At 44.6% G+C, this 27,006-nt stretch overlaps 1 protein-coding gene across 5 annotated transcripts in view; it reads left to right on the forward strand.

The window, feature by feature from the left end:
* Positions 1 to 27,006, forward strand: part of LOC307165178 (endonuclease V-like) — a 301,965-nt gene that overhangs the window by 244,914 nt on the left and 30,045 nt on the right. For 2 of the 5 annotated variants that reach the window (XM_079882553.1, XM_079882552.1), the window contains exon 7: positions 3,974 to 4,102. The exons of 2 other annotated variants lie outside the window; for them this stretch is intronic. In XM_079882553.1, coding sequence (XP_079738679.1) covers positions 3,974 to 4,089 — 116 coding nt within the window. In that variant the 3' untranslated portion in view covers positions 4,090 to 4,102. Of the gene's footprint in view, positions 1 to 3,973; positions 4,351 to 27,006 lie in introns of those variants that run through there. One more of the 5 variants, XM_079882551.1, reaches the window with a different exon arrangement.

Raw genomic sequence — 27,006 nt, forward strand, 5'->3', positions numbered from 1 at the left:
TCCAACTCTCTCTTTCCAGAGAAACAGGTCTGACAACGCCCAGAATATACCTGCATGGGAGGCTTAGGAATAGCCTGCTACCTATGCTGCTATTTATTCTACCCTTAACATCCACTATTATTATCGCCTAATGCACAGGCGGGCCTAGGCTACATGACTCTAGCCACTACCAGGGAAAACGAGACCTTAAAGAGATAACCTGTAGATGATCTAACTCTAAAGAGCCTACGCTCAGATACTGAGGGACGAAAAAGCTTCTTAGCAGATCGTCTCCAACAAACTCCTAGTACACATGCCTTATCCAGATATTAAGGCAGCTCTCGTGGGGATGCCACTTGAATATCCTATGTCTGAAGTTCAAGCTATAGTCTCAAAACAACTCTCAGAAGTGAGAGGAGACCTACTAAACAAATACAAGGTGGCTATCCAAGTGGCCCGATGAGGGCCAGTGCTTGGTTGGTCTACTGGAGTTTTATAAAAAAAAGCGGTGGCCTCAGGAGAAACCCCCAAATGGGAGGAAGCCATCTCATGCTAACAGAATCTGTTTGAAGCTCTCGTGCACGGTGGCCTCACTAGAGATTTCTCTATGAGATGAAGTCAACCTGTACATCACTGGGTGACCAAGATTGGCACCACCTCCTACATAAACCTAACGACTCTAACACAAGAGGAGGCCTATGATAAGGTATGCAAGCCTACCAATAAAAAAGTGAACTTTAGGGCTCTAATTCCTAATTTTAATATCCTTTCCTATCAAACATACCCCTTAATACTTTCTAAACAGGGAACCCAAGGTCTAAAATTTAACAACCTTACATAAAGACCTACCAAGATCATCCTGCTGCTCATAGAGCGGCGGCCGAAATTTTATTCTTTGAATGAAGGCCTACCACCCAAATCTAGAAAGGGCGCACTCACTACCAAGCCCGACTCCAGACCTTCAGAAGCATTCCGTTTAATGGGAAATTATCATCATAGGTCCAGGTCTCAGGCCTGATGTAAGAAGCACCTGGGGTAAAGAAAAATAGGGGGGAGAGGAAGAAGAGAGGAGAGGGTGGATGTTGTTCACCCTCAGAGGAAGGGGATCCTTCACTGACGCTTTGAGCGCCTGTGCTGGATCACCTCCCTCAGATCCCTCTTCTTCCTTGAGCCGCGCCTCCTCTGCGACCTACTCCTTGTAGGAAGAGGAGGAGGGCGAGAGGCGACGCTGAACCTCTGGCCCTGTCTCCGATCCTCGAACCGAGATGGGCCAGGCTCCCCTGGCTGTTTGGAACGTCATTCAGAACGTGGATTTGGACCGCAGCAGAATGCATGATTTGAATGCAGCCGAGCGCGCCTTTGCCTCTCTGAACTTTTCCACCACCGTCTCAACGGAGGTGCCAAAAAGTTCAGATGTCGAAACAGGGGCATTGAGGAGAAAACTCTTTCCGTGGCCACCATCACTGCCATGAACCTTCCAATCGACGCAGCGGTTTGTCTGGTGGCCCGAAGAGCCAGATCTGTGGTGTGGCAACCTGCTGCCGCGTGTACCCTGCCATTAAAGCGAGATGTCATCCCGGAGCTTTTAGTGCCGATGCCTCTCCAGCAGCGAGATCAGTGATTTCTGATGTGCAATCTTGTTCAGACAGATAATCTTTCTCTCAAAATCGTTCAATACTGCTTATGCATCAGTAAATCAAGCCAGTGACTAAAAGATCAACTTCCCATCGTTTCTCTTAGTAGGATGGAAATAAGCTTATTCAAACTATGATTAAAATATATACAGAAAGCGATCAAAGAACGACCCCTTTCCAGTCACCCAAGCTGTTAATCACACTGTACGAGTTTATTTGGACACTTGCCAAAGATTTTACAAAATAAAAAATTCTGGCCTTCTGTTAAAATGACTTTTACTGTTCAACCAAACTCAGCATATGCTAATGGAAGATGTTAGGTATGCAGGACTTCAAATAACAGCTTCAGATTCACAAAATGCGCAGTACAACACCAATATAATGTGTTGTTCTCCTTACGGTGTCAGTGCTTATATGCTTTAAATTCATTATTCGTAATTTCTATAAGCCACAAAATACATGGAAGACTGAATCGATGCAGGACTTATAGGCCTAATATTCTTAATATTCAGGAATAGCAAAAGTAAATGCACTTGCTTTAAAAAGTATAATCGGATATGTACATTTACACAATATTGGACAATATTGGATGGATATTGCACAATTATTATAGTGAAAACTAAGGTAAAGTTTTAAAGTTTTATTACAAATAATAATACTTTTTTTATTTAGGGGTTAGTTGTTTTCCACATGAAAGACAAACAGCTCTGCTGTCACCTGCCCATGGTGCACCCTCAACAATACTAAGTGCATGCCAAAGCTGAAATTCTTTTCCTATGTAACGTGTCAGTCATGGTCCCACACCTTCCAAACACCCTCTGACTCGGCTTGCTACAGTCGCCACTGTTGTGTACTAACTTAATGTTTACGTGGTAGCCATGGGTTACAAGGTTCTTTGGGTGTGTGCCCCTACGTTGTGTTTTTGCAACAGCCATTGCAACAGCCCTGCTCGTCCATCTGGGGCTACGACAGTTCCAAGATTGCAATGCTTGGTGTTCTCCGGCTCCGGCTTGGTGTTTTTTTCTCTTTTTTATCCCCTTTAAATGCAAAGATCGCCAGGGGCCCCAGATTATTGTTGTTCAACGTTCAGTGCATGTAAAAACAGCTTCGATATTTGACCATTGTTTATGATAAAACTGTTGCAGTGACATTCATTTCTTAATTTATGCCAGGAGTGCAAAATATTCAATCAGAAGTGCACGGTAATCAGTCTGATATAAAATCCACTTAGTGTACAACGGGTTTGGGTCAGGACACAGATAATCAGTCCACTTAGAGCAGTGAATTAGGCATTGGAGCACTTCTAATGTGGGGGATAAGGTGTCATCAATATAAACATTTACATGTCACAGAATTCTTTATTGACATAGGCTTGGAAGATAGCCCGAACGTCATTCTTTGTGCCCTGTGCTTGTAGAAAAGATGATCTTCCATTTGTCTCTTTCTCAAATGCAAAGGTTGTATGCATTACGTAGGTCCAATTTGGAGAAGAACTTGGCGTAATTGTTCGAGGGCTACCGGCACTAGCGAAAGCAGATAACGTAATTTAATTGTGATGTCATTTAATGCCCAATAATCAATACATGGATGCAGACCTTCATCTATCTTTGGCATGTGATTCAGGTTAAGGTAATGAATAAATACAACTGTGAGGATGTTTAGTGCCAGGCAGGAGATCTATGGCTCAATCAAAAGACTGATGGGGTGAAACTGTGTGGCCTTTTGACTTTGCTGTAGGCCATTGTGGGCATAAAATGCAGGGAGTCCTGAAATCGCTCCTGTCAGAACATGTTGACCTGGGTGTTGTTCAGTTGCTTAGGTTCAATAACCCTTAAGCAGTTCTGAAAACAATGCTGACTCCAACTTAAAATTTGGCCATCTCAACTGGAAGGGTCAGATCCTGAACTAAGTAAGAATCTTTAAAATTAATCTAAACCGTGTGAAACAGGCCGGGGTCAGTGAATAGGAAATGAATAACAAATTCTCACAGAGTTAAGCAGGCTTATATCAGAACACAGAGAATCAGTTCGAGACAATAAACCATGCTTCTTAAGTAAGTCACCAGTAGTTAGAGAAATGAGAAACAGGTGTGACAGAATCAGAATTCGGATGAGTGAGACCTGGTGGTGTTCAGGGGCAGCAACGCATTCAGTGGGTGTAATAATAACATTGAAAATATTTGTGGCTGAAAATTGTTCATATGTTATGTTTTATTTTATTTTATAATGAGTAAATTAAGGATAGATTGTTTGGTTGGAAGTAAATCTATTAGTAAATATGTTTTTTTTTTTTGTGTGTGTGTGTGTGTGTGTGTGTGTGTGTGTGTGTGTGTGTGTGTGTGTGTGTGTGTTTTTCTTCAGGCTCTCCGCAGTTCTCAAAGCAGCACCAAACCTGTGTATGTTTCTGTGGGTCATCGAATCAATCTGGATACAGCAGTCAAACTTACACACACCTGCTGCCTGTACAGAGTGCCTGAACCAATACGACAGGTACACACATTTGATGTCACTACTGCTAGCATTAACCAAAATGACAAAAAAAAAAAAAAATACTAAAGCCCTATTTGGATGGTAATTGTTGCTCATGTGGATGCCTGTAAAAATAAATTTGCACCACAACTCAGTAATGTAGTGATTTATGGTCTTAAATATTAATATTTATATTCAGTATTAATATTAACCCCCTGAGGTCGGCTATCGCGCCGGCGCGATAGGCTCGTTTTTTTTCGTATGAGTGCAAAAAAAAAAAAAAAAAAAAAAATTTTATTTTTATCTTATATGCTTGTGTTATACATCAATCGATCCTGTTTAGTGTGTATTTTTTTTGTGTATGCTCATAATAAAAACAAAGTGTTGTGCTTTTCGCCAAATAAAGAAAAATAAACATGATGCGAGTTCTGCCTACTCTCCGTCAGTGAAGTCAATTCTGAAACGCGTCCGAAAATGAACTGTAACTCAGCGAATACTCATGTCAAACAGGCATACAGTCACACAGGCATGAAGCTTGAATTATCTTCTTTCAAATGAAGTAATTTTTATAAAAAACAAATATTCACAGTTTATATAATATGTATGTAAAGAGAGAGATGTCAGTCGTTCTCATCTCAGCTAATTAAGTTTTAATGTGACTCCGTCTACGGAGACCGCGCTATTCAAACGCAAATGTGAGGCGATCCATACAAACCTGTGAAACGCCCACATCCGCTGGATAAGGCCGGTGAAACACTGGATGCGTGGCGTAAGCGTCTCAGCTGCGTGGCGTGTCCGTTTTTATTTCGGCTCCCATCCATGTTAACAGTTTAGAGTTTGCACACTGCCTGTGTGAGACGCGCGTCTCAGGCGCGGCACGAGCCGCGTGGAAAACGCGTGCATTCTAGAAATAGAACCGACGCCTATTTTTCACGCGACACGCAAGCGTCTTGGAAGCGTTTCCATGCAAAATTGAATAGGAAAATCTGTTTATTTGTCATTTTGACACGAATACATATTAATAAATGTCCTTTTGATGTTTAAAAGTGTCTAGGTTTTGACATAAATGCAAATATAAATGTAATTTTACAAAATATGATCGATTTTCAAATACTGCTGTATTGAATGAACAGCTTTTAGCAAACTCTATTGCTATACTGAGATGAGGAATATATACTGTATGTGTTTTGTCAAAAATAAAGTCATCAACTAACTAATGAATCCTTTACTTTGAAATACGTATGATAAAATGTATACTTTAGTTTTGAAAGACGTTGACTAGTTTTGAAAAGATTATAAAGTATGTATGTGCATGCATATATATATGTGTGTGTGTATATATGAAGAGTTCAGATGCAAAAGCCTCTAAATGCCATCTGAAATTTTCTCCTAGAATGATCATTTTTATGAAGCTTGTATATTTAAGTTAGCTATAGGTGACACGTCACCTGAATGAATGGCTCATTAAGTATGCAGGGACGTAGTCTCACCAGGTGTGAACTACTACATATGCATGATGCTGTTGGAGCGTTTACGCCCCATCCGCATATTGGCTTTCCAAACTAAAAGTGTTTCACAAAACTAAAATCAATGTATCGTTTTTTTGTGGATGATTAGGCAGGATGATTTTCATATCATTTTGAAGAAAAAACACTAGGCGATGAAATCCATTAGTCAAAAGTCTTATTGCCACATATTTAGTATGTGTTTTGTGGCCTTATTTCAGAAACTTTAGTTTTTAGTTTTTTCAATAACCACGCATAAACATTATTCTCTCAAAAATGCAGACATGTACATTCTTGTTGCTCACATATTATGGTAGCCCTGTTTGTGCTAAATAGTGTGTAATTTTTTTTTGCCATTAATATGTTTATAAGCAACTGAAAAAAGCACAAATGTCAGGGCATGTCAGAACATCTCAAGGACCCCAAAAACACCCCAGACCCCAGAGGGTTAATATTGAGTTTTTGGTCACACATCATCTAAGGCGAGTGTGAGAGTTTCAGATGATTCCTTCCTATTTTACGGTGCACCAGCCAAGGAACTTAACCTTGACAATAAAGAACAATCATGGAAGATTGTTAAAATAATTAGAATTATATAAATTATAGGAAGTTCATCATTTGATCAATCTGTAGGATTTAGTGAGATTCTGGCGAGCTTGTAGAGCCTCCGATTATCATCACAAGAATGACACAGTTTGCAATAAAAATGATTTTATTAACAAAAATATATGCAAGAGTAAAATATCACACTCACTAAATACTCCTAAGGAAAATGACTAAACTACTAAGAAAATTTTTATTAATAAACAGAAACTACAAACTACTACACAAATGGACGTTAACAAAATGAATGCCAAGTAGATGAGCAACAGATTAGACGAAGCAATAAATGGGTAATTAGAAGTCTATGGGGGAGTCAATTGTGGTCTTTCTGGATGCTGGTATGAAATAGTAAATAAGCATTTACTATGAATACAGATAATGTGTCTTATGTATCTATCTGAATACACTGACCCTAGATACAGTCTCTACACAAATAGCAATCTCATATAGCAACAACCTAATGCCAAGGCCTTTGGAAAGAGGTTTGGTTAACTTATATTTACGTTCCACGTGGTCGGGTGATCAGTCCAGCTATGGGCTATGTCTTCCACTGGTATCTTTCCACTCACAGGTATCTTTCCGGTAACCGGTAAAGCGCAAGGAGGTGGGGTATGTCTGTATATTAGAGAAAACTGGTGCAAATCTGTGTACGTTAAGGGGAGAGTGTGCACGAAAGACATTGAGTTACTGACTGTGGCACTAAGACCTCAGTACTTGCCCCGGGAGTTTCCTCAGCTGTTCGTTACGGTTGTTTTCATCCATCCCCGAGCAAATGAAGATAATGCAGTAAGGGAGATTGAACGTGTGGTTCATGAACTGCAATCTGCATCTCCTGACAGACCCTGTTTTATTCTGGGAGATTTTAATAAGTGTACTTTGAAGAAATCACTGGGCCATTTTAATCAGTATGTAACTTGCCCAACACGTAAGGATTCAATTTTGGATTTGTGTTATGGATCGATTAAAGGAGCTTATAAGTCATTTGGTAAACCACCTTTGGGAACCTCAGATCATAATATGGTGTTATTTGTCCCTATGTATAAAACTGTTCTGAAACGTGAAAAGGCACAGGTAATCAAGATGAAAGACTGTTCTGAAGATGCTACGTTACGTTTAAAAGGGTGTCTGGATTGTACAGACTGGACTGTTTTTATGGACTCTGGTTTGGACATTGATCAAGTAACAGATGAAATTTGTAGTTCCCTTTCGTCAGCAGGGAACTCCGACGCCTCGTCGGGGGAGTTCCCCTGACGAATTGGGATCACGCTAGGGAGCCAATTGCCTTCGAGAGAGTTAACAACGAGCCAATGAAAGAGAAACTGAATTGGCATGCAATATTTGCATTCCGCGGCCCGCCTACCAGCGCGGGTATAAAAGGCGAAAGTAAACATTGCGCAATGCTTATCGCCTCGGAGCCGAACAGGATTGCTTTGTGTGCTGCTGTTTCTGCCTGAGAAGTTTTTTTTTTGAGTTTTCAACGAGTCTCTCTTCAGGAAGAGTCCTCTTTGGTGCCGGTGTTACAGCCTCTTCAGCGATCGCCGCTTTCTACCAGCTGTGCTTATAAATTTTTTAAAAAAAAGCCGTTTTCACGGCTGGTATTGAGTGCCCACACGGCCTTGCAGTTTCCCCGTGTGTGGCCGCGGTGGGTCCCTGTGTGCTTCGGCACTTGAAAAAGAGGTTCTCTCTTTTTCCTGAAAGAGCTTTTACGGGCGACCTGCGCCTTTGTCTACGTGACAAAGATGTCATCTCGCCCGTGCGTTTCTGGATGCGGTAGACTTCTGTCGCAGGGTGATGGTCACAATTACTGTGTCTCGTGTTTGGGCTTAGCACACGCAGAGGCAGCATTTGTGAACGAGTCATGTTCTCATTGTGGGAACATGACTCTGGCGGCGCTCCGCTCAAGACTAAGAATCCTTCAGCAGAAAGTTGCTGAGGGTGTCCCTTCAGTCTACACCCGTTCTAGTTCGTCTGCTGGTTCAGTCCAGCGGGCGGCTACTTCGGCTGTGGCTGTTGGTGAGCGTATGAGGGTTACAGTGCGGAATACCTCGCCAGGTGAAAGATCCTCACGAGGTTCCCACTCCTCAGTAGCGCCGTTGCCATCAGTGCCCCTGTTGGAGCCGCTGGAGCCGCGCCGTGCGGTTCCGGTAGTCTCCTTCGGGGCGCCACCTGACGATGCGATGTCTATCGCTGCATCGGAGGGAGAGCGGTCATCCTCAGGTGACGACTCGGCGGGTCTACCCCCTTCGGGTGTGGTGGCTGCGGCCGAGCCGGATCCTGAGTTGGCCGCTATGCTTGCCCGGGCGGCCGCGAATGTCGGGCTCGTGTGGAACCCTCCACCGTGTCCCGAACCTTCGCGGCTTGATGATTGGTGTATCGGGGCGGCCCGCGCTGGTTCTCAGCGTCCCGCTCCGGTCCCATTCTTCCCCGGAAGTGCATGAGGAGTTGACGAAGTCATGGACGGCACCCCTGACTGCCAGACATAGACCATCTCATTCCTCCTACCTCACCACCCTGGATGGTGGAGCGGTGAAGGGATACGAGGGAATCCCCCCAGTGGAGCGATCAGTAGCGATGCAGTTGTGTCCGAAGGTCGCTTCCACTTAGCGGGGTGCCCCTTCACTCCCCTCCCGCGCCTGTAGATTCTCTTCCGGTCTGACCGCGAAGGCCTACACGGCGTGTGGAGAAGCCGCTTCCGCCCTGCATGCCATGGCGTTGCTTCAGGTTCACCAGGCCAAAGCACTTCATGACGTGCAGCAGGGTGGTCCCGACCCAGGGGTGCTGCAGGAGCTGCGTGTGGCGACGGTCTTCGCCCTACGGGCGACGAAAGTCACCGCACGTTCTCTGGGTCGGGCGATGTCCACTTTGGTGGTCCAGGAGCGCCACCTTTGTCTTACCCTCGCGGATATGCGGGATTCAGAGAAAGCCAGGTTTCTGAATGCCCCGGTATCCCGAGGGGGCCTTTTCGGCGACGCGGTGGGGGACTTCGCCCAAGAGTTCTCCACCGCCCAGAAGCAGTCTGAGGCGCTTCGGCATGTCCTGCCCAGGAAGCGGACTGCTGCTGGTCCGTCTTCTGCGGCCGAGGAACCACAGACTGCTCGTCGCCGAGGGCGCCCTCCTGCGGCCCCCTCTGCTCCTCCTCCTGGGCAGCAGTCTAAACCCAGGAGGCGGGGTGCCGGTCGCAAGAGGGCTCCCCCGCCCGCTCAGCCGTCTTCGACCCCTAAGAAGAACACCAGGGGGAAGAAGCGTTCCTGAGACGGGCGACCCGGAGGACCGAACAGCTGCTCTTCAGGAGGGGGCCTCTGCTCCTCTCCTTCCCCCGGGGGAGGGCCGGGTGGAGAATCCTGTGTTTGTTTTTTCTTTTCTGCCGCCGACCAGCCGGTCGGTGGTACCCAAAACTTCATTAAAAGAGCAGTTTCTTCCTCCTCTGGGTCATTCACGGTTGGGTCTGCTGAACAAGCAGTCTCTCCCGTTAGAGAGTGGGACGGCATTGTGCGCCACCCTCGGGTCTCGCCACTCTCAGTCCCCTCTCCCCAGCTCTCAGATAGCAGTGGCGCCACCTCGGTCACGCCACTCCTGTCTGCCGCTGGGCGGGAAGGCGTCGAGGCCAGCAGCCGCCCTCGGGGCCCGCTTCTTGTCTCCTCCCCTTCTCTCGCCAGGCGACAGCCCGCAGCAGAACACTTTCGGGTCTTCTCTGCCGTCTGTCCCTTGGTGGAAGCAGGTAGGTGTTGTTCAAGTACACACTCAGACCCCGCTCTCGGCCGCTACAATGCCACCGGAGCCGTGTCTCTGCCTTCCGCCTCGCTGCCCCTCCGCGGGTACGCCGGCGGTCCGGGTGGGCTCGTTGCGGCAGTTTCTCGGAGCCTGGCTAGCGCTCCCGAGGCCGTCGCACTGGCTCATTCGCACCATCCGGCTCGGCTATGCAATTCAGTTTGCACGCCGGCCTCCCAAGTTCAGGGGCATCCACTTCACCCGTGTGCGTCCAGTGGATGCTCCGGTCTTGCGGAAAGAGATCGACGCCCTGCTGGCGAAGGACGCGATCGAGCCGGTCCCTCCAGCCGATATGAGGTCAGGGTTTTACAGCCCTTACTTCATTGTACCCAAGAAAGGCGGTGGGTTACGGCCAATCCTGGACCTGCGTGTATTGAATCGGGCCCTGCACAAGCTCCCGTTCAAGATGCTCACGCAGAAACGCATTTTCGAATGCATCTGTCCCCAGGATTGGTTTGCAGCGATCGACCTGAAGGACGCGTACTTTCATGTCTCGATTCTTCCCCGACACAGACCATTTCTTCGGTTTGCTTTCGAGGGTCGAGCATATCAGTACAAGGTCCTACCCTTCGGGCTGGCCCTGTCGCCCCGTGTCTTCACGAAAGTCGCGGAGGCGGCCATTGTTCCCATGAGAGAGCAAGGCGTTCGCATTCTCAACTATCTCGACGACTGGCTCATTCTGGCGCACTCGCGGGATGTGTTGTGCGATCACAGGGACATGGTGCTCCGGCACCTCAGTCAGTTGGGGCTTCGAGTCAACTGGGACAAGAGCAAACTCTCCCCTGTGCAGAGGATCTCTTATCTCGGTATGGAACTGGACTCGGTCGCCCAGACTGCGCGCCTCACGGAGGAACGCGTCCAGTCAGTGCTCAACTGCCTCAAGTTTTTTCGAGGCAAGTCAGCGGTCCCACTGAAACAGTTTCAGAGGCTCCTGGGGCATATGGCAGCCGCAGCCGCAGTAACGCCGCTCGGCCTGTTGCATATGAGACCGCTCCAGCACTGGCTTCGCGATCGAGTCCCGAGGTGGGCGTGGCAGAGCGGCAAGTTCCGGGTCAAAGTCACCCCGCACTGTCGCCAAACCTTCACCCCTTGGTCGGATCCTGGGTTTCTACGGGCCGGAGTGCCCCTAGTCCAGGTTTCCAGGCATGCTGTGGTTTTCACAGATGCTTCTGCCAAGGGCTGGGGGGCCACGTACAAAGGGCATGCAGTCTCGGGTCTGTGGACGGGGCCCCAGCTGCATTGGCACATCAACTGCCTAGAGTTGCAAGCAGTACGTCTAGCTTTGTGTCGCCTCAAGGGGTTTCTCAGACACAAACACGTACTGGTCCGTACGGACAGCACTGCGACCGTTGCGTACATCAACAGACAAGGTGGTCTACGCTCCCGTCGTATGTCGCAACTCGCCTCCCACCTCCTCCTGTGGAGTAAGAAGCATCTGAGGTCGCTTCGTGCCGTTCATGTCCCCGGGGAGCTCAATCGTGTGGCCGACGAGCTTTCACGTCGGTCCCCCCTTCCGGGAGAATGGCGACTCCATCCCCAGGTGATCCAGCTGATTTGGCGAATCTTCGGAGCCGCACAGGTGGACGTGTTTGCCTCTCCGGACACGACCCATTGCCAGTGGTATTACTCCCTGACCGAGGGAACTCTCGGCACGGATGCCCTGGCACACAGCTGGCCCCGGGACCTACGCAAGTATGCATTTCCCCCAGTGAGCCTTCTTGCACAGACTCTGTGCAAGGTCAGGGAGGACGAGGAGCAGGTCCTTCTGGTGGCCCCGTATTGGCCAACCCGGACTTGGTTCCCAGAACTCATGCTCCTCGCGACAGCCCCTCCTTGGCCGATTCCTCTGAGGACGGACCTCCTGTCTCAGAGAAGGGGCACCCTAGTGCACCCGCGTCCAGACCTTTGGAAACTCCATGTCTGGTCCCTGGACGGGACGCGGAGGTTCTAGATGGCCTGCCACAGGCAGTGGTAGATACCATCTCTTCAGCTAGAGCCCCCTCTACGAGGCGCCTCTATGCTCTGTAGTGGAACCTGTTCGTCGGCTGGTGTTCTTCCCATCGGGAGAACCCACGTACTTGCCCGATCAGAGTTGTGCTCTCCTTCCTACAAGAGGGCTTGGAGCGAAGGTTGTCTCCCTCCACCCTCAAAGTGTATGTTGCTGCAATATCCGCACATCACGATGTAGTTGATGATAAGTCCGTGGGGAAGCACGACCTGGTCATCAGATTCCTCAAGGGTGCTAGGAGGTTAAATCCACCTCGCGATTTGCACCCTGTACCCTCTTGGGACTTAACTTTAGTGCTTAGAGCGCTTCAAAGTCCTCCTTTTGAGCCTTTGCTGACAGTCGAGCTTAATATCCTGTCCATTTAGACAGCGCTCCTGTTAGCATTGGCTTCCTTCAAGAGGGTGGGGGACCTGCAGGCTTTTTCGGTCGATGAATCGTGCCTAGAGTTCGGGCCTGGCCTTTCTCATGTTATATTGAGACCCCGGCTCGGTTATGTGCCCAAGGTTCCTACCACTCCCTTCGCGGACCAGGTAGTGAACCTGCAAGCGCTGCCCCAGGAGGAGGCAGACCCAGCCCTAGCTTTTCTCTGTCCCGTCCGGGCCCTCCGGGTTTATATAGACAGAACGCAAAGCTTCAGGACCTCAGATCAGCTCTTTGTTTGTTATGGAGGCCAGCAGAAGGGGAAGGCTGTCTCCAAGCAGAGGTTAGCCCACTGGCTAGTGGATGCTATCACCAGGGCTTATGAGTCCCAGGGTGAGCCCTGCCCACCCAGGTTGCGGGCTCATTCCACTAGGAGTGTTGCCGCTTCTTGGGCTCTGGCACAAGGCGCCTCGCTAACAGACATTTGTAGAGCTGCGGGCTGGGCGACACCGAACACGTTCGCTAGGTTTTATAGCCTAAGTGTGGAACCTGTTTCCTCCCGAGTACTTGCTACGGCCAGTAATTAGAGGGAATAGGGGTGTCGGCTTGCGGCGCCATTCCGTGAGCGGATACGTGCGTCTTTTGCTCCGTTGGTTACCAAACAAACGGCTAACCTCGTGAGTTCCTCCATCACCCCCTCCGGTGCCAGGTCTTGCGGACCGCCCGGCACCAGGTCTGCTACCTTCAGTAAGGAGTTGCTAGTAGACTGGGTGCCTTTTCCAGTGGTCCCTGCGGCGACCCAGGATTGCCACGTGCAGTTCAGCCGTGTCTTCCCCTTGACAGACTCATTCTGTCGTCCCTGTTGAGTGCGCTCCTCACTCCTCCGGACTGGGACTACCTTCAAGGACTGCCATATGTTTCACTACCCTGCGTGGTTAGTACATGTGTGTATTTGAGGGCCTTCCTCTAGGCTGCCTCAGCTTCCGCAGCGTTCCTCCCCATTATTATTTTCCTTGGGGACGGGCACGCTTTCCCAGTGTTATCCAATATCCACTGATTGGGTCTTGCGGAACAGCAGTGTGATTCCCTAGCTAGCTCCCGCAAAATTTCTGGAAACTGCTGCAGGGTAGCTTAGCTGGGCGCTGGAAGGGGCCAGCACCATGGCGTTTTGGTAGGGATCCCAATTCGTCAGGGGAACTCCCCCGACGAGGCGTCGGAGTTCCCTGCTGACGAAAGGGAACGTCTCGGTTACGTATGGTAACCCTCGTTCCCTGAGTCCAGGGAACGGAGACGCCTCGTCCCGTCGCCATGTTGCTGTACCTTCGCGGAGGACTGGACACTGTTCGGCTCCTCAGCGAAAAGCATTGCGCAATGTTTACTTCCGCCTTTTATACCTTTTATATTGAAATTTGATGCGTATGATTTTAAACTGGAAATTGAGGATTTGAAAAATAAATGTAGGATAAACGGAGAGAATATATGTGTCCCTTTTGATGTGGAGGATGTGATAACAGCTTTTAAACAGTGTAAAATTAGGAAGGCACCGGGGCCTGATAATATAGGGGGCCGTTTACTCAAGGAATGTGCTGAGCAGTTAGGACCAATATTTTATGAGATTTTTGTTTGGTCCCTACAACTACAACAAGTACCTGCACGGTGGAAGCAGTCTATTGTGATTCCATTGCCAAAAAAACAGAATGCACAGATATTAGATGATTTTAGACCTGTGGCGCTTACATCCCTAGTTATGAAATGTTTGGAAAAATTAGTTAAGAGAGAAATTATGCAAAGGACAGAGAGATCTCTAGATCCTCTTCAATTTGCGTACAGGGATAAACGAGGTGTAGAGGATGCAGTTGCAACTCTCTTACATTTAATATTTCAGCATTTAGAGAAGCCGAAAACTTTTGTTAAATTACTTTTTATTGATTTTTCATCTGCCTTCAACACCATTCAGCCACATATTTTAGTTGAGAAACTCAGTGAAGAATTTGGGTTGGATTTGTATTTGGTAGGCTGGATTTTAGATTTCCTTGTGCAGAGAACACAGAGGGCCCTATCTTGCAGCCAGCGCAATTGACTTTGTACACCAACGCATGTATCATTCCTATTTTGCACCCGCGCACAGCGGACTTTTCCCTCCACAGACGCACGTCGGTTAACTAAGAAATACACTTGCGCTCCCGGGGGCGGTTCAGCGCAAAGAGGAGGCGTGTTCCGGCGCAAACATTCCCTCATGCTATTTTGCAGGTTTAGAAAACAATTCCGCCGCAGACCGAAAAAAACTAGTTTAAAGTCAGTGGCGCGTTGCGCATGTTATTCATATGCTATTTTAAGGGCGCATGCTTGGCCATAATCAATGTAGCGTGTGCACAACACGCATACACTTTGATTCTCTCATCTACACAGAAGCAGCAGTTTCCATTTTTGCAAATCATACATTATTACGATAGATAGATAGATAAATAGTTTATTATAAAAGCATACATCTAGCTTACACATTTACCCAAATTATTATACGCCTGTTTAACCGAAGTTAATTTGGGTGTGTTTCTCCATCCCCAATGTCACTTCTGTGTGTTTTTTGGCCCTGACGAGAACGTCGGCCTCCTCGGCTGTGAACCGCTCCTGGCGCGCGCCTGGGAAATCCGCCGTTATAATAGGAATCCGCTTTAGAACAAGCGCGCCTGCTCTTAAAGGGAATGTGAGATGTCGCTCTGATTGGTTTATTTCACGTTACGCCCAAACCACACCTATGAATAATGAAGCTACTTCACACCAACCCATTTTAGATTGCGCCGAGACCCACCCACAAAGTTACTTGCGTTTCGCGCTTGATACTTGCGTTTCAGATCGTTAAAATAGGGCCCAGAGAGTCAAAGTAAATGACTGTTTTTCTGAATGGCTGGTGTCATCTACTGGGTCACCTCAAGGATGTGTCCTCTCTCCCTTATTATTTATTCTGTATACTAATGATTGTAAGAGTAGGTTTAGGCCCCGTCCACACTACTGCGTTTTAGTTTAGAAACGGAGAATTAAAACGAATACGATCTCCGTCCACACCAGCGTTTTAGCTGCGTATTAGAATTGATCTCCGTCCACATTAAAACGACTGAAAGCGCGGATCACGTGACCATTCACCAACACTGGGCATGCGCGTGCCGGTGTAAACCTAGAGACTTTCAAATATAGACTGTAAAAAAAATGCTTTCAAACATCAAAATGTCATTTATTAATATGTATTTGTGTCAAAATGACACATAAACATTTTTTCCTATTCTATTTTGCCTGGAAACGCTTCCAGCACACTTGCGTGTCGCATGAAAAATAGGCGTCGGTTCTATTTATAGCATGCACGCGTTTACCGCGCGAGCCGCGCCTGAGACGCGGCAGTTTCTTACTATAAGAAACTGTTCCAGCGGGTGAAGTTTACTGGTACTGAATATTACCTGTGTACTCCATGACTGATGACACCCAATCATAGAGCCGAGCGTGAGCCTCTGCGCCATCGTTTCTAAAGTCCTCCGTTTTGACCCGTCCACACTAAAACGCCCTCCGGAGGGTCGGCAGCGTTTCTAAACTTCTCCGTTTTGGGTCTCCGTTTTTGCCGTTTTAGTGTGGACGGGAGGTGCAAACGTAGCAAAAGGTCTCCGTTTTTAAACGAAAACGCAGTAGTGTGGACGGGGCCTTAGTAACAGGCATATCATAAAATTTGCTGATGACTCTGTAATTGTTAGCTTATTGAGTGAGGAGGATTCTATGCACGGCCCTGTGTTTGATGATTTTTTTGTTTGGTGTCAGAATGCTTTTTTAAAACTTAATGTTCTGAAAACTAAAGAGATGACTATTGATTTTAGATTGAGGGGAAATCAATTGATGATAAGGAAATAAGTATTAATGGAGCGGGTATCCAGAGTGTTGAACAGTACAAGTATTTGGGTACTGTCTTAGATTGTAAATTGACTTTTTCTGCAAATACTGATGCTTTGTGCAAGAGGGGGCAGCAAAGTGTGTATTGTTTGCGGAAACTAAGGTAATTTAATGTGGATAAAACATTGATGTGCATCCTGCTCAGGATGGATGGATGACCTGCTCATGGATGACTTCCTGCTCAGCTACTGTTCGGACGCTCTTGCTTACTGCTCCGCGCTTTGCTCTATCGCTTTTACATTTTATCTTCTATTTTTTTATATTTTATTTCCTTTTATTACCTAATTTTAACTTCAGTAAATCAGCACAGTGCTCATACGACAAAGTTTGGATTACTACAAAAACGCAGAATTCTTTTACCCGACCAGCTTACATTCCGGGGAAAGGAAAACACAACTGCCTACAAGGATAAGAGAAAATGCCTCTTCTGGTTCAAGAATCTACTTGCTGCACTAACTGCCACAGACTTTTACAAAGGATTGCAGTTCTTGAAACAAAGTTACTTACGGGACCACCAAACCAGACGGAGCACACAACAGAGCTTCTTCATCAACACCCTCAGCATACCGGTGAGTCCCATGAAACTAGTGCTCCTCGACAGGTAGAGAAACAAGCTGATCGACTTACTAATCGATGGCACAAACAGGGAGCGAGACCCAAAGGCACTCGAGACATCAGATTGTCACGAGCATCACATATTGCCGCAGTAGCATCCTCTACCCCAGATACAGCTCTGACAAGGATTGCAAACACTGGTCTCCTACCACCGCCTATACATCTTGAGAACAGATTTGAAGTACTAATGAATGTAAATGAGGAATCCCCAAATGTGATGAATGTGATCGAACACAGACTGAATGGGCCAGTAGCTAACACTGATGCTAACTGGCGCTCAAGGTCGAGCAGACAGCGGCACTCAGCTCAGAGCGCAGCCGAGCCCAGGACTCTGATAGTGGGGGACTCCATAATCAGAAACATTAGCAGCAGGGATACAACTACGTGCTGCCTTCCACAAGCAACAACTTCTGATATAAACAGGGAACTTCAGAACATTCTGATGAAACATAAGACTGCAAATCGACTCATCATACATGTGGGGAAGAATGCTATTCATAAAGAGCAGTCAGAACTCCTTAAGAAGGATTTCAATGAACTTTTTGAAACACTTAAAAGACTGAAAGTTCAAACATTCATCAGTGGACCTCTCCCAGCAAGAGGAACAAACAGGTTTTCACGGTTGCTTGGGCTTAATACGTGGCTGCAAAAAACCTGCAATATAAAAGGAGTGAACTTCATTGACAATTTCAATCTTTTCTGGAGTCAGAGACAACTGTTTCATCGGGATGGCCACCACCCAAACAAACTTGGTTCAAGAGTGCTAAAGGACAATATCTACTTCTCCCTCAATCATCCTTCTGCAGTGTGTGCCAATCCACTCAATCTGAACGGCACACACACACCTGGACACAGTATGAATGACCACGGGACTTCACTTCAGCAGAAAAATGGACATGCGGTTGACATATCACACAAGGACAATGCTAACACCACTCCGCCACAACAACCTCTGCTCACGGACACAATCTCAGCTGAGCCCTGCCCACAGAGCTCACCATAGACAGACATATCAGAACTGCTCCAAGATTCAGCACCCAAGGACGACTTCCTGGAAAACAGCCAGGGAAGCCAGGACAGCATATTACAGCCTCCGATAACACCAGAGCAACAGCCCCTTACACCAGACACTTTTTCCCTCTCTCCAGCATCGCCACTTCTGTGCTTCTCACAGAAAATGGAAGAACTGGTGTATGCTGGAACCAAACTATCCCACTCTTTTGCTGCAAGCCCCCAGATACCAACCAAAAAACGGCAGGCACCTCAACCACCCGCACCAAAGCCTGCGGGCCCAGCTCGCCCTCCCCCTCCTGTGAGAGCTCTTCAGCCTCTGCCACAACGCCAGGGCCCACACCCTCCTCCATCTGCTCGAGGTGAACCAAAAACAACTGATACCAGCTCTCAGTGATATGTGTTGGGTCCCCGCTATGATAACAGTAACTTTCTCAAATGTTTACATAACAAGCGGGAACCCAGTGTGCCTGTATCTTTCTCTATTGCTGTTCTATTACATCAGTGATTCCCAACCCCCGGTCCCCGGACCGGTGCCGGTCCGTGGACCCGTTAGTACCGGGCCTTGAAATATTCCCAGAATAATTTTTTTTTTTATTATTATTTTTTTTTTTTTTATAATAATAATAATAATAATTGTCTTTTTTAAATGCTTTTTTAAGTGCTATGACATGTCATGTTATTTAATCCAAAACATAAATAATAAATAGATTAAAATATGTTTCTTTGGACGTCTTGCGATTGCTTAGCAACGCGTTGTATCTGAACGGACTGCAAAAAAAGCGCGGTGCACCTGAAGTGACAGAGAAGTGACGTGAGAGATGAGCGGGCCTCAGCAAACTTCAATGGCTAATTTCATTGCGGACAGTTCGGGTAAAAGAAAAGGCGATGACCAACGCGAAAATAGTGAGAAAAAAAAGAAAAAAAAGTCCAGCTTCAATCGTAAATACGATACCTCATACATTAAGTATGGATTTACCACAACAGGCGATTCCGTGGCGCCAAATCCATTGTGTGTTATTTGTGGTGAAAAACTCTGCAATGAAGCAATGAAGCCGTCAAAACTTCAGCGGCACTTAACCACCAAACACCCAACTCTCAAAGACAAAACGGAGGAGTTTTTCGAAAGAAAGAAACGTGAGTTGGACGCTCAGCGGCAAGTTTTGATATCCTCAACATCAGTAAACGTAGCTGCAACAAAGGCGTCATATCTGGTTGCTCACCGAATAGCTAAAGCTAAAAAAAACTTTACAATCGGAGAAGAGCTAATTTTGCCGGCTGCAAAAGATATTTGTCGGGAACTTTTGGGGGAAAAAGCAGCTAGCAAGATGGAACATGTTCCACTATCTGACAATACTGTTGCCAGGAGAATTGATGACATGGCTGAAGATATTGAGGGGCAGCTGTTGGGCAGATTAAAAGCATCTCCGTGGTACGCAATTCAAGTGGACGAATCGACTGACGTGGAAAATAAGGCGATCATGTTAGTTTATGTGCGGTACGTGCATCAAGATGAGGTGCAGGAAGATTTGCTCTGTTGTCTTTCACTTCCAAGCACAACCACCGGCTCCGAAATATTCCAAGTATTGAACGAATATGTAGCAGGCAGACTGGAATGGAAGTTTTGTGTTGGTGTCTGCACTGACGGGGCTGCCGCGATGACCGGCCGGTTGTCGGGGTTCACTGCCAGGGTGAAAGAAGTTGCGCCAGAATGTGAGGCAACTCACTGCATGATTCACCGAGAGATGCTGGCAAGCAAGAAGATGTCTCCAGAGCTTCACGCGGTCCTTAATAATGCTATACGTGTCATCAACCACATTAAAGCTCATGCACTGAATACGCGTTTGTTTGAATTATTGTGTGAGGACATGGATGCTGATCACAAGCGCCTGCTTCTACATACAGAAGTTAGGTGGCTGTCCAAAGGGAAAGCCCTAACACGAGTGTTTGAGCTAAGAGAGGAATTACAGAAATTCCTCTCCAACAAGCAGTCAGCCTTAGCAGCGCACTTCAGTGACAAGAGCTGGCTCGCAAAACTGGCCTACTTGAGTGACATTTTCATGGCCTTGAACGACTTGAACCTGACAATGCAGGGGAGGATGGCTGACACATTCAGGCTGGCGGATAAAATCGCGGGATTTAAGGCCAAGCTGGAAACCTGGGCACGGCGCGTCAACCGGGGTGTTTTTGATATGTTCAGCAACTTATCCAGTTTTTCCGAGGATGCTGAAGGAACTGGCCAGTTGATACATTGCCACCTGACATCACTGTCTGATGAGTTTGAGCGTTATTTCCCATCTGAAAAAGACCCAAGGAATGGCAAAGTATGGATGTGCAACCCATTCCAAGGTATGCACATTACATTCATATAACGCCCCTGCCCAAAGTATATTTTCTATTTAATTTTCCATTTGGCAAAATAGTAATTTCAATAAATTAAAATTTTTCAAACAACAATAGGCTACTTTTTATATTTAATTACTTTAGTTTAAATATATTATTTTGACTGTTGTGGAAGCGCTCTTCCTGGAACAACACGACACGGCAACTAAACCCAAATAATTCACTGTTTTATTACAATATTGTTCTCTTTATTATGTTATGTAATATGACAGTCCCAATAGTAATAATTAGTCGTGTATTGCCGTTTGAGCTGCGCGCGCTGAAGCTGAAGAGGATCAGCTACACTTTACTACATTATTTTTTAACCAAATGCATCCTATGTCATGAGATAAATCAGATATAGATATGCCTACACAAAATAAACACAATATTACAACTTACATTTGCACAAAACAAAATGCTGCGAATGAACACGCAAACTCATGATGGTGTAAAATGGTCCCAAACATAACTCCGGCGCGCTCTCTTTACACGCACGCACGCACGCGCTTGAACCGCTTATCGTCGATTAATCGTTAAGATCCCTATTTTGGACCAAAACACCAAAGCAAATTAATTGTATGTGAAAACTTTAATGCTAATAGAAGTAAATTCTGATTCTAATTCTGAAGATGATGATGGTCAGAACCAGCTCTCATCAAGACAAGAAGACCAGCTGCTAGAGCTCAAAAATGACGGAGGCCTGAAAACTGTCTTTAATTCAACACCATTGACATCCTTCTGGATCAAAGCATCAAGAGAATACATTGAGATCAGCACCCTTGCACTGAAAACCCTGCTCCCGTTCCCGACTTCATATCTGTGCGAGGCAGGTTTTTCTGCCATGACTGCCACTAAGACCAGACTTAGAAACAGACTGGATGTGAGGAATACCCTGCGTGTCTCATTGTCAACCATCAAGCCCCGGTTTGATGTTCTTGTGGCTGCCAAGCAATCCCAGGGGTCTCACTGATATGGATATTAGATTGTAAACTGATTTTCGTTCATATTTGTAAAAAAGCTGACCTTTTTAAATTTTGTTTTATTGTATCCTAAAATTTGTGTGCATTGTTTTGGATGCATATATGTTTTTTATGGATGCCCAGGAAGAACAGCTTGTACAACTACAAATATAGTAATATCAATAAGCAGTTCATGCTCACATTGAAATAGTTTTACCTGTTATAGTTGTCACCTGTTGGTGAGTGAAAACACTAAGTTAATAAGTTATTAAGTTGTCACTAAGTGATTGACAATGTTTCTAGTTCATTGCAAATAAATGATAGGCTGTTGTTTTACACAGTTCCAAATGATGCATCTTAAAATTGAGGCATTAAAATTGACAACTGGTCCCTGGATTTTTTTTTATGAATATGCTGGTCCCTGGCACAAAAAAGGTTGGGAACCCCTGTATTACATGATAGAAAGTCAAAGGCCTTAACCCTCTGGGGACCAAAAACGCGCCCGCGCGTTTTGCTCGTTTTTTTTTTAGCAATGAAAATAAACACTAAATGCTCTGTTAATTTTGATCTTTCATTTTCGTGTAATACATCAATCGATCCTGTTCAGTGTCTATTTTTTTTCTGTATACTCACAATAAAAATAAAGTGTTTTGCTTTTTGACAAATAAAGAAAAATTAACATGATGCGATTTCTGCCTTCTCTCTGTCAGTAAACTCCCATTTGAAACGCGTTCGAAAATGATCTATAACTCCGCGAAAATTCAGTCAAACAGGCAAACAGACCCACGGGCATAAAGCTTGAGATCGCATCTTTTAAATGAAGTAATTATATATAAAAAACAAATATTCTCAGCTTCTGTAATCTGTATAAAAAGAGAGCGACTCCAGTCGACCTCATTACGAGATGATTCACAGTAATGTGACCACTCCCCGGAGAGCGCGTGCTATTCAAACGCAAATTCTGAGAACCATTTCAGAGCTGTGAAACGCCCACATCAGCTGTAAACAAAGCGGGTCGCGACTCCTCGCGAGTGAGACATTATAGCCTACCTTATGGAGAAACGATTCCTCAGAACAGTGCTGATGAGGAGCAATATCTCCTGAAATGAGGAGCAGATTCCGCTGAGGAGTGAGGTAGGCTGTTTTCTTTTCTCACGTGTGGAATAACGTTATGGAATAACGTTAGTGTAGGCCTATGTAAACCGCAAAAAGATGAATCCCATTTCTATAATATGACTCGCCTTTCTGTGAGATGAATGAAGGGGACATATTTGTAAAGACTGTTTAGCCTAAATATGAATCGCGCGTCTGTGTGTAAAATAATAAACTGCTTTGCTATAGCCTACTGAGATGAGTAAAAATCGACTGGAATATGTTGAAATAAAATGTATTTGTATAAGCAACGTATTAAACTGCAAATTAGCATTTATATGCCCTAATATTTCATAAAAACAACATTACAGTCAGGCGAAGTATGAAAGACAACATTTTGTTGACTAGACTAGGGTACAGTTTTTAGGCTACTGTAGAATATACCGCCACGTCAAAAAAGCTTTTGTTTAGCAATTTCTGCTCATATCTAACGTTATATACATATAATATATAATATAATATATATATATATTAGGGCTGTCAAAGTTAGCGCGTTAATAACGCGTTAACGCAAAATCATATTAACGGCACTAATTTTTTTAACGCGCGATTAACGCAGCGCGTATTTTCTGTTTGACCCGTGGCCCAACCCCAGTTGGAGAAATGGAGATACAGTGTTGCCAACTTAGCGACATTGCAGACCCCTTTAGCGATTTTTTCCCTTCAACAAAGCGTTATTTAGAATGCTTATTTAGTTTAGTTTCTGAGTAAAAAACTAAACCTTATTTAGTTTCTGAGAATCGCCGGTAGGCTGCTCTTCCAGCACGTGCGCGCACCTCTCGCTCTCTCTCGCTCGCTCGCTCGCTCTCTCTCTCTCTCTCTCTCTCTCTCTCTCTCTCTCTCTCTCTCTCTCTCTCTGCGTCTCGCGCGGAGGAGCAGCGCTTTATTCAGTTAAGCACAGATATTATGTTGCTTCTCTAATTTTACAAGTATAGCCGAAATCAGAGCACAGATATAGTCTTTATCTTATGTGAATTTGATTTCACCAGACGACGGCTCGATTATCAGAATTTTTGTGCAGATTAACTTAACATTTTGGAAGGGAGAGCTGGTTATGTTTATTGGGTCGCGTTTCAGTCACCATTTCAAATTCATTCCGTTGTTTGACAACAGAAACAGTAAAATATACCAATGAAAACAGTTTTATTGAGAATTTAGCTTCATCAAAATTGGCACAGAGAGAGACAAACTATGTAATAGGCTAATAAATAACAAATGTACATTTAGCATTTTCAGAAGAGCTGCCCTGTCATGCAAAAATCTAAACATGTTTGTGTTAGTAAATTGCTCAGTGCAAAGAAAGAGAAGTAATGGTAACCTGGCATTTTTTTTGTTCTTTCTACGTGTCTAATAGACATGAACGAGTTCTTTGAAAAACATCTATGACCTTTGAAACATGTCTCGTCTTTATGCTCTATATTGACTATGTTTTCAATAGTAAACATAGGCTACATTTGCATAAAGCATCTATATGTATCCATGCCCATGTTGAATAGAGTATTACAAACTTGAAAAGTATTAATTTAAGGTACATTTAGAACAAATAAAAAAATGTGCGATTAAATGTGATTAATCGCGAGTTAACTCATGACAATATGCGATTAATCGCGATTAAAAAATGTAATCGATTGACAGCCCTAATATATATATAATATATATATATATATATATATACTACTTTTGTCAAAAATAAAGTCATAGACTAAGATGTTAGATGTTCCAATGTTGGCTATTTTCAAACTAATGAATACATATGATAAAATGTAGGCCTATAATCTTTTTTTTTCTTTTTTTTTTACAAAGAAAGAGTACACTTGAAATATTGTTGAAATTGTAATTATTGTTGTAATTGTAACATTTTTAATAAAATAGCAAAACATATTTACAAGAGAGATGTAAGCGAAATCTTAAATGGTCAATATAAGTCTTCTTCTAAATACATCTTTTGTCCTTGCATTGTGGCTCAGTCAGTGTCACACCTGAATGAATGGGCAATAGGCAGAGTCATTATGCAGAGTGGGTGGGACAAACTACTCCTCCTCCACGCCCCCCTCGCATAATGGCTTTCCAAGCAAAACCTGTTTTACACCATTTAAATCAATGTATTTTTTTTTGTGAACGATAAAGCAAGACTATTTTCACATAATTTTGAAGCTAGAACTCAAAGGGACAACATCCATTAGTCAAAGTCTTGTGGACACATATTTAATATGTGTTTTGTGGTCTTAATTCAGCAACTTTCATTTTTATTTTTTCCAATAACCACGCATAAACATTATTCTCTTAAAAATACAAACATCTACATACACGTTGCTCGCATATTATGGTAGCCCTGTTTGTGCTATATAGAGTGAATTTACACCTTAGCCATTAACATGTTTATAAATAACTGAAAAAACCACAAATGTCAAGGCATGTCAGAACATCTCAAGGGCCCCAAAAACACCTTGGTCCCCAGAGGGTTAAATAGCCGTACAGCAAACCCAACTAATCTGGTGCCTATTACACGTCAAACTAATATTGCTGTGGGGAAAAGTAAGACTGTTAAGTTAGCACTTTTTAACATTCGGTCACTTAAAAATAAATCACTTCTAGTCAACGACTTAATAACCACAAACAACCTGGATTTTATGCTTCTAAATGAAACCTGGCTAGAAGACAGCTGCAGTGCAACAATCCTCAATGAAACAGCCCCTCCTAACTTTACTTTTATGAGTGTCTGCAGAGCTGTTAAGAGAGGTGGGGGTCTAGCTGCTCTTTTTAAAGATATCTATCAATGTAAGCAAATATCATTTGGGAATTACCTGTCTTTCGAATATCTGGGTATTGTGTTAAAAGGTGCTCCACGCATTTTACTTATCATTATTTACAGGCCTCCAAAATACTCTCCAGCCTTTGCTGAGGACTTTACAGAACTGTTATCAACAATTACCTCAGAGTTTGACTGTTTTGCCATTGCTGGGGATTTTAACATTCACATAGATATTGCAGAAAACAATATGGCAAAAGAAATCAAAACTGTTTTAAAAACTTTTGATCTGACTCAGCATGTACATGGACCCACACACAATCGTGGACACACTCTAGATTTACTTATCAGTAAGGGTCTAAACATTTCATCGATTGTTATTAAGGATGTAGCACTGTCTGATCATTTCTGTATTTTCTTTGATATATTGATCTCTCCTGCCACTGAAGCTAGATCTGTGTCTGTCAAGAAGAGATGCTTAAATGAGAACACTAGTGTACTATTTATGAAGGCTATATCCTTAACACCAAGCATATCTGCAGACTCTGTTGATTTTCTCCTTGATTCTTTTAACTCAAAAGTTAAAAGTGTAATTGATGAAATTGCTCCTGTTAAAGTCAGGAAGAAGAGTGGCAGACAAAAAGCACCTTGGAGAAACTCAACAACAGTGCAAAATATGAAAAGACAATGCAGAAAAGCAGAGCGCATGTGGCGGAAGACAAAACTTGTAGTCCATTATAACATCTACAAAGACAGCATCCATGCTTTCAATATGGAACTAGGCAAAGCTAGACAGACTTTCTTCTCAAATATTATAAACAGTAATTTAAACAACACACGCACTCTTTTTGCTACTGTAGAGAGACTGACAAACCCCCCAAGCCAGATTCCCAGTGAAATGCTCTCAGACAGCAAGTGCAGTGAGTTTGCTTCTTTCTTCTCTGAGAAAATCAATAATATCAGAAAGGTGATCAGCACATCCTTGAGTTGCGCTGGGGTCAGACAGATCAGACCACCTGTGAAGGTAGTTACTATGTCTGATTTCAAAGAAATTGATGGCAAAATTTTGGAAGAAACCGTACAGCACCTTAAAACATCAACTTCCCACATCATTTTTCAAAATTGTGTTAAACAGTTTAGAAGCAGATCTTCTAAAAGTGGTAAATGCCTCACTTCTCTCTGGGAGTTTTCCAAACTCCCTGAAAACTGCAGTTGTCAAGCCCCTCTTGAAAAAGAACAATCTGGATAAGACCATATTAAGCAACTATAGGCCGATTTCAAATCTTCCTTTCATAGGCAAGATCATTGAAAAAGTTGTCTTCAATCAGCTGAACAAATTCTTATGCTCGAATGGATACTTTGACAATTTTCAATCTGGTTTCCGACCACACCACAGCACAGAGACAGCGCTCATAAAGATAATAAACGATATTCGCTTAAATACTGATTCAGGCAAATTATCAGTGCTGGTACTACTCGACCTCAGTGCTGCATTTGACACTGTTGATCATAACATACTTCTTGACAGGCTGGAAAACTGGGTGGGGCTTTCTGGGATAGTCCTAAAATGGTTCAGGTCATACTTAGATGGGAGAGGTTATTATGTGAGTATAGGAGATCATAAGTCTGAGTGGACATCCATGACATGCGGAGTCCCCCAAGGCTCAATTCTTGCGCCACTCCTGTTCAACCTGTATATGCTCCCAATGAGCCAAATAATGAGAAAGAACCAAATTGGTTACCACAGCTATGCAGACGACACACAGCTCTACTTAGCCCTATCGCCTAACGATTACAGCCCCATTGACTCCCTGTGCCAATGCATTGATGAAGTCAACAGTTGGATGTGTCAAAACTTTCTTCAGTTAAACAAAGACTAA

Source organism: Squalius cephalus (genome assembly GCF_949319135.1).
Source record: "Squalius cephalus genome assembly, chromosome: 10".
In the NCBI taxonomy this organism is placed as follows: Eukaryota; Metazoa; Chordata; class Actinopteri; order Cypriniformes; family Leuciscidae; genus Squalius; species Squalius cephalus.